Source organism: Cynocephalus volans, chromosome 9 (genome assembly GCF_027409185.1).
Source record: "Cynocephalus volans isolate mCynVol1 chromosome 9, mCynVol1.pri, whole genome shotgun sequence".
In the NCBI taxonomy this organism is placed as follows: domain Eukaryota; kingdom Metazoa; phylum Chordata; class Mammalia; order Dermoptera; family Cynocephalidae; genus Cynocephalus; species Cynocephalus volans.
Genome location: NC_084468.1, coordinates 65128773 through 65137783, shown reverse-complemented (window position 1 = coordinate 65137783; position 9011 = coordinate 65128773). Strand labels below are relative to the sequence as shown.

At 36.4% G+C, this 9011-nt stretch overlaps 1 protein-coding gene across 2 annotated transcripts; it reads left to right on the top strand.

Annotated features, from left to right (window-relative positions):
- The first annotated feature begins 7380 nt into the window (after positions 1-7380).
- On the top strand, positions 7381-8610 carry CXCL11 (C-X-C motif chemokine ligand 11). Of its 2 annotated transcripts, none has more exons than XM_063107224.1 (4): positions 7381-7441; positions 8024-8150; positions 8254-8326; positions 8569-8610. In XM_063107224.1, the coding sequence occupies exons 1-4, from the start codon at positions 7381-7383 to the stop codon at positions 8608-8610; spliced, it is 303 nt and encodes a 100-aa protein (XP_062963294.1). The 2 variants fall into 2 exon arrangements, with proteins under 2 accessions (XP_062963294.1, XP_062963295.1); XM_063107225.1 differs by having other exon boundaries at positions 8254-8320; positions 8567-8593.
- Positions 8611-9011: the final 401 nt, after the last annotated feature.

The window sequence follows — 9011 nt, the reverse complement described above, 5'->3', positions numbered from 1 at the left end:
CTACTTTTCAAATCTTCAATCACTGAAAGCTAAGAGCTTACTTCTTCTCTTTGTACTCATCTTTCAGAGTATAGATAAATGCCTCTCCTTTACCATCAGAAATTCAGAACAGAGTTCAGTAATCTTTCATACAAGGTGTGCCAAGGTTCTGATTCCATTCCTCTGGCATGCTGACAAGGAAAGGAAAGGTAGATTAGCAGTGGTTCTCTCAAGCATGGGAAGGTGAGTATGGTGATGGTGGCCAATGAAAACTGGCCACTTTTTCTTTTGTGCATGTACTTGAGACTTCAATGTTTGGGGTAGCACATATCAAGGATGAAGTCATCCTCATGTGAGCTCTGGTACATCTCATTCTCAAATACCAGATTGCATTAGCAGAATACAGCTTTAGAATATGCCTTCTTATGTCAAAGACCCAGAAAGAGATCACGGGTAGACTCAGAAACATCCTTATTCAAAATTCATTGTCAGTTTGGAACTCTTTCCAACAGCAATAAAATATGCACTATTCTTCCATGCCTTAATAATTTTTTTTGCTATTTATATAATTTATTCCAAGTTTTGGGGGAAAAAATACAGCCTTGCCCAGTACCTGATGGTACTTAAATACAGTCTGCAGGATCTGTCTAATTTCTTGAATATAGTCTCCAGGATTTGTCTTGAATACAGTTTGCAGGATTTGTCTAATTTCTTGGATCAGTATTTTAATAATGTTACAAGAAAATCACAGAAGTAGTAATCTATCAAGGGTTCCTGAAAAATCCACTAGCAGCTCCTTAAATGCCTTAATCTTTTTATAAAAGAGCATCCGGTACTGTGCTACTGCACTTTTAAGAGTTTAGGGATTCTATGTTAATCAGTTTCAGTTTAGTCTATTCATATTATTTTAGGTGTCCATCTCATGCCTGACAACCTCTTCCCTAGGAATGAGTCATCTGCCTTCCATAAACTCAAAACAGGATTCTGTAAGTCATGGTGATTTATAATAAATGGAAATGTTAGTTTCCATTTCTAACCCACTTTAACTAACTTAACGGAATATCCTTGATATTACCTTTTTTTTCTTTTACAGGCAATATACTATTCAGAGACATAGCAAATGATGAGTTGGGAATTATCATTAAATGACTTGCATTAATCTCTTCAAACATGAAAACATTTTAAAATTCTACATTAACTGGATAATTTGGAGGCTTAATTTAAAACTTCAGATAAGTCACAGATTATAGAATTTTTAAGGATTTTGGTAATTAATTACGAAAACTGGATTTGTTTCCTGGGACACTCCTTTAAATTCAAGAAGAGACTTGCTTGAGTGGATGAACCTGGGAATACAAAACAAAGAATAGTTCAATTCTAGAAACAAGTAAAAAAGGCCAACACTTCTAAAAAGAGAATAATAATCTTTTTTGTACTTGCAGAGAAAGAGAAATAAGATATATAATGACAGTGAAGACAGAGAAAAAAGAAAATTACTATGGAAATTTAGAGAAGTTTCTCTCCTCCTCTCCATCCCCAGCTATAATTTAAGATTAAGAATCAAGGCACTATACACTAAATGCCAAATGAATAACTAGACTCTCATTGTCCAGTAGCCACTAACCACATGTGACTATTGAGCATTTGAAATGTGCTAGTTCAATTTGAAGACTTAGTACTAAAAAAAATGTAAAATATCTCATTTAATGGTTTTATATTGATTGCACACTGAAGTGATATTATTTTCTTATGTTTTGGATTACATAAAATATATTATTTACATTAATGTCACCTGTTTCTTTTTACTTTCTAAATGTGGCTACTAGAATATTTAAAATTATGTATGTGGCTTAAATTATATTTCTACTGGATAAAGCTAGACAAGCCAGTAAGTTCTATAAAGTTAGGAGAAGAAGAAATTACTATGTAATGAAGAAGGCTTCATGAAGATATCAAGACTTAAAGGATTCAGAAAAAGAGAGGAAAGTGCATTCCATGCTAGAAGAACCACATTATATAAAGCAAAAGAACATGTACCACAGGCTTACTAGATGAGGGGATATTCTGAAATAAATTAATTTTCCTCATGTGATAGCAGAGTATTTAGGCCAGAACAAATCACAATCCTGAAGACAAACCTGACCCCACACATCGACAGAGCCAGCAGACATCAGGCAGACTGTCTTTTACAATGAGGCAGAAAGTTACAACTTTAGAAGACACAAGAAGGAAGTTGGTTGGTTTTGTTCACTGCTCTATCTCCAAGATCTGTAAAAGTGTCAGGCATGTGACAGACACCTAAAATAAACTTTTTTTGAATGAATGTGTAAATGAGCTAGTGCACTACTGTAAAAAGGGGTGGTGCTTTCCAGGAAACTGTAAGGCAGGAAGACTGAGAGGAAAAGGCAATAAAGAGAGAGAGAGTTAAGGAAAGAGAGCGCATCCATAGTATCACTTGCCAAAGCCTAATTAGGCTTACTTTTTTCACGGCTCAAGGAAATGAGGTGAAGAGGTTATAGCACAAAACCAATCCCTCTCCCAATTCTGCCTAATTTGGGGTCCATTACCTGAAGACTTGAAGTAAAGAAGTAAATAAACCTTCCTCAGCATCCAAACTATGATGTAGCTATGAGGAAAAGTGGACAAGGTTGTACCCACAGGGGTAGGGACAGCCCCCTGCCTTGTAGAGTCACATGCAAGCAGCAGCAGCAGCATCCTCCCTATAGACTACTGTGTGGTCCTCTTCACAAAGGAAGGATTTTTCTCTCTCTCCGTCTTCTTCTCTGCTTCCTCCTAACGTATCTATGAGGGTACTTCAAAAGATTTGTGGAGAAATGGAATTAAAAGATAATATGAATCTTTCCATGAACTTTTTGAAGACCCCTCATGTAAATATAATATCCTGGCACACAGAACAAAATAGAGGCCTGACACAGTCATATGTTGAACTTGTTAGGTGAAAAGTATGAGTGTGTGTGTATCTAAAGCAGGGGAAAATTAAAATAGTGGTTCTCTCTGGTTGTACTATTCTTATTAATTGTCCATGTTTTCCAATGTTTTTACAATACCAGGCATTACTTTTACAGTAAAGGAAGACAGTAAAACAACATCCAGAGAGTCCTGAAAGAGAAAATCATGGCTCTTGGTAGGGCTTCCAGTCAAGATGGTGGAATAGATGGTCCTCAGCGTCACTCTTTCCCACAAATCAACCAATTTACAACTACAAAAAAGCAACAACAGCCAAGCTGGGGCCACTAGAGCTCAGGGGAAGAGGAGGAGAAACCTATGGAGTTCATGAAGGTGGGAGAAGTCATGATGAGAGAAAGAAAAAACTGCTCGGAGTGTTTTGGGCCATGGCCGCTTCAAGGCTGAAGCTGCTAAGTGCATGGAGCAGGAGCTGGCAAGAGCCGCAGCAGTGTCCTTTAGATGGAGTTGCTTGGAGGTGGCAGGGGAGAAGAGGGTCTTGGCGGCCCCCAGGACAGCAAGAACATTAATAGGGTTCCTGTGGACCCACACAGGAGCGAGGAGCCACAACAACTGAAAAAAAAGGAGCCGTTCAGAGGCCCATGAATCATCGCAAGGGACCGGCGCATGGCCCGTCCCATGGGAAGTGTTTGGAGCATGGGCGGCAGGGGAGACAGGCCCACCAGAGGAACACTGGGACACAGTAAGGACACCCAATCCACTCCCCAATCAGCACAGGACCACTCAGAGGAGACTGGTCAGGAATACAGAATTACATGGGCTGCAGTTTGATGAAAAGACTCAGGCCCAGATCAGAGTTTCTACACAACCCAAGTGCACTGGGTCTCTGGAAGTACATATAAGGTCAACCATTAAACCCTGAGCTGCATAAAAAGCCTTCCCTAGGGAAACAGCAGCAAAGCAGCAATTTAGCTCAACCACACAGCTCAAGTACTGGTTCCCACAGGAAGTTCCCCATTTTAGAACTAAGCAAAGGACAACAAATTAGTTCTGGCCCAGACACACCACCAGTGCCTTGGGGCCCACCAGGGGGCCTGAGGCTTGGAGTCAAGGAACAGATGCCCACCCACAACCAGGCACACTACCAGCACTAAGGAGCATGCCAAAAACATCACCTCCACATGAGTGGCCCACCACAGCCAACACAGTAACCACAGCTGCTGCAAAAGTGGCTAGACATTACAATCATCACGCAGATGGTCCACCAGCCACTGGAGTGCACTGACACAAGGAAAGTCATCAGCAGAGACCAAAGAAAAGAAGAAGATGTCTCTCTCCACAAAGCCCATTTCCAGAGTGACAGAAGAAGCATCTGCTCTATGATAATATTGAGGGACCTGAACACACCAGCATTGGACAGATCATCTAGGCAACAAATCAACAGAGTAACCATTACTTTTTCAGAGGGAGAGAAGAAACCTAGGATTATCAGTGGTGGGAGGTAGGAGGGAGAGGGAAATGGGGAGAGATTGGACAAGAGGCATAAAGAATAAGTACAATTTGTAACAATATATATACTAGTGATATGATTTGATCGACATGTCAACATTGAACCCCCAAAATATGTATAATCAATTATGATTCAATAAAAATTAAAAAAAGAAAATCGTGACCAATGAGCTTTCAACACAGCTAACTAGTACCTCACATGTGAAGGCAAAGGGAAGAGATTTTAGTCATGTTTTATGTAAATTTGAATTATGTCTATTTGAAAAAGTATGATATATGATGGAGTTTGGATGTGTTGTCCCCTCCAAAACTCATGCGGAAATTTGATCTCCAATGTGGCAGTGTTGGAAACTGATTGAGTCATGGGGGCAGATCCCTCATGAATGGATTAATACTCTCCCTGGGGGAGGGGGGATTAATGAGTGAATTCTCGCTCTATTAGTTCCCGTGAGAGCTTGTTGCTTAAAAAGATCCTGGCACCTTCTCTCTCTCTCTTGCTTCCTCTCTCTTGCTTCCTCTCGCCATGTGATCTGCTTGTACCTGCCGGCTGCCTGCCACTTTTCTGCCATGAGAAGAAACAGCCTGAGGCCCATGCCAGATGCAGCTGTCCCAGAATCATAAGCCAAATAAACCTCTCTTCTTTATAAATTACCGAGTTTCAGGTATTCTGTTATAGCAACACAAAACGGACTAAAACAATATAATTTTAAGTAATGTCAATTTCCAGGGTTTAAAAAAATTAATTAAGAATTCACTTTTCAGAAATTGTCTTATACCAAAGCTGCATGGCAGCACATCTTTAGCTGGAAAACAAATATTCACTCTTGCTTGTCTATATATTGTGAACCATGCTATTGTGCTCATGTACTGGACTACTTCTGTAAGTGATTTTCATGGTTAGTGTGTGATTTTAACATTCACAGTTATTATAAATTAAAATATTTTAAAAACATCTTTTAACAATATCATCCACTGTTATTAAGTGGTTGTGCTTCTGCTAATGCCGAAATACAGATGAAAATAAGTTAGATGTAATATGTCAATACAGGAAATAACACTGTAAAATATTAGAAATAATAACAATAAATAATAAAAATAAGAGTGCCAGTGCCAGGCATTCTTCTAAGTGATTCACATACATTATCTCTTTTAACACTTAGCTTACAAAAACCCTATTAAAAAGGTCCTACTGTATTATTATCCCAATCTACAAATGAGTAAACAGGTTCAAAAAGTTGAGGGAACTTGCTCAGGACTGCACAGCTAGTAAGTAATGGAGCGTGGATTGGAACACAGGCTGATTATAGAGCCTTCCCTGTTAACACCCATGTTCTATGATGTTTCTAATGCTGAGAAAATAAAAAGCAACATTAAAGAAAAAATAATGGATAAGAATTTATGAGCTCTGAGAACACATTCCTTTTACTTTACCTATAATCCTGTGGGAAAATTAGTCTTGAATTAGACATATTAAGTGAATGAATGAATGAGAAAGAGAGAAAAAATATTCCAGCTACTTAGAGATTGATTAAAATAAACACTTTCAAATGGCTAAATGAAAAAAAGTAAAATTGAATTCTTCTCAAAAAAAAAGAATAATAAATCAATAAATAAACACTTTCCGAGGTTTTAAAGACTGGTAGTGGTTAAGAGAATTTAAATGTAGGATTATGTCTAAATAACTATATTATTTTAAGATAAAATACAAACAATAATTCTCAAAACAGAAATGGAACATAAAATAATAATTTGAAAATAATATACTAGCTATAAAATCCCAGATAATACCAACAAAACTATGAAATAGGAGGAAATGTTTGAAAGAAAGAGTGATTTTCTTATCTTACAAAGGGAGGAGATAGAAGATACTATTTATGGTTGATGTAAATAATTAGAAACATTCAGGTAAAAAAATTTTAAGAACTTTAAGAATTAATGGAAAAATATAAAACAATTTATTCCTTTCAAATCACATAAGAAAAAAGCTAAAGAAAATAAAGTTAGAAAGAAAACATAGAAAAGAAGCAGCAAGGAAGCATTAAAAAAAGATTATAGATTACCAGCTATATTGTAAATATATTTTATTTAACTCACCCACTTAAAAGTCCCTTGGATATTATTTTCTTAAGTCTCTATAAGTGACAAACTTAAAACATCCTTAAAAGCTCAAGAGGAAAAGGTAAAGACAAATGAAAAGAAAACGGGTCATATCAAATTAGAATCCAACAGGTAAAAACATCACATGAGAAAAGAGGATCATTTTTTAATAATATATAACATAACCCATATGTACTAAACAACAGTGCTAAAATATATATAAAGTAAAAATTGTTAAAAATGCAAGAAGAAATGGATATAAATACAGAGGTACAGGGAGACTTCTTTAGACATGCATTCATAGACAAAAATATAAAGTTAAATAAAAGTCATCTGGTGTCGAGCAAAATAGGTCTTATCTATGATAAGAATTTGGGCTTAACAGCAAAAGTCAGACGATAAAAAAATTTTTTTAGAGTGTTCATTTGTATAGTTATGTGGAAGACAGAGGGTGAAAGGATGAAAAATGGGAAGACGATCTTCCTGCCCAGAGTAGTAAAACAATTAAATGCATTTCTAGGAAAAGCTACCTTAAGAAGTCTGGTTCCCATCTGGGTATACCCTATTCTACATTTATACAGCACAACTCTACAAAGTGCTTTCACATTCGTATTACTTTCATTACTACAATAAATAGGAAGGTACAGTGACATTTAGATGAGAACAGAAACTTCTGGAAACAATAAAGGAGCATGACTCAAGGAGGGAAATTCCTGTTGCCATAAGAGGATTATTGCTGTATAAAATGCCTTATATATACCAGTTAAGAATTTCCTTTCACGCTCAGCATTTCTATTCCCTCCAAGAAGAGCATCAAAGCTGTAGTAGCAGTAGCAGAAGCAGCAGCAGCAGTAGCAGCAATAAACAAACATGAGTGCGAAGAGCATGGCTATAGCCTTGGCTGTGATATTCTGTGCTACGGTTATTCAAGGTATATATTACTTTTTACTTCTCAGTCTATAAATTCCTATTCTAATATTTCAAATGTCTTTTTTCCCACTTTTATCCTAAAAGACATGGTACATTTTTATTTAATCTTACACACTAGAAGGTACTGCAGCTTTGGCAGAGAATGTTGGAAATGTTTAAGATACTAGAGATGATTATTGAAACTAGGGATGATAAACTTCATGGAATTTTTGGTTTGGCTACAATATTTAGCAAGAGCCTTTAGCAATAGTTTTAACTGTTTAAGAAGATTTTATATGACATAATATTATTAGCTTCCTGGAAAAATTCTTGAGCATAAAAGCAAAGGCAAACAAGCTTCACCTCCAATAAACTTTCCTCACGCTTCCCTTTATTTTTTAATGGTTTGCTTACGAATTTAAAGAGAAAATCATCACTATCTTACTTAACTTCTTGCCCACTAACAGTGGTGTCAAGTGCTATTTGATAAATCACTGTTTTTATCCTTAATGAAAACTCATCTCACATTCATCACCAGGATTATAAACCACAGTCATTTGTTGCAATCAGATGCATTACTAACTAATGCTATGATCTGTTCTAGGCTTCCCAATATTCAAAGCGGGGCGTTGTCTTTGCATAGGCCCTGGAGTAAAAGCTGTGAAAGTGGCAGATATTGAAAAAGCCTCCATAATCTACCAAAGTAACTACTGCGACAAAATAGAAGTGATGTAAGTAATAAATTTGATGAAGATGACAGTGATGGAGACTTTTTTGTCTGTTTTATGTTTTTCCATCCAAAGTTTACAGTTCTTTTGGATCTTCCCTTAACAGTATCACCCTGAAAGCAAATAAAGGACAACGATGCCTAAATCCCAGATCAAAGCAAGCAAGCCTTATAATCAAGGTAAGTTACCAGATTACTTCCATGTTATAATCTGTTTTATACAAGACAGATCTTTTGAAAAAAGAAAATCAAGTGAACAACTGCAGAAAGATTTTGCTATGATCCTGTGTGAAATATTCTGTTAAGGGGTCCTTGGTTATAATAGCTTCCCTTCCCTGCTATATGTTTTTACATGTCAACTCTTAATCACTGGGGAAACAAGAAGAGCCCAGGTAAATAAAACTCTTGTTTTCTCATTACAGCAAATTGAAAGAAAGAATTTTTTAAAATACCAAAAAGTATGAAGTCCTGGAAAAGAGGATTTGAAAACCTAGAACAAGTTTAACTGTGACTTCTGCAACAGGAAACCGACTTTGTACTGCCTGTTGCAATATACATTCATGCCTTTCTAGGTTAGAGAATCTTCTAAATTTGATGCTTATAAACAATTTTGCTGTGACTATGAAAACATTTTGTCTCTAGAAGTCATCTGTCTTTACTTGATCTACATTCCATATTACTATTTGTGGTTACAATGGAGACATTAACAAGGAGTCCTTATTAGTCAAAAGCAGCCATGTGTGTAGTAAAACATTCCTCAAATAATTTTTCATGCAAATACATATTTCTTTCCCCAAATATCATGTGGCACATAAATATCTAGAAAAAAGTTCTTATGCATCATTTTGTTTTATAAAAAGGCTGT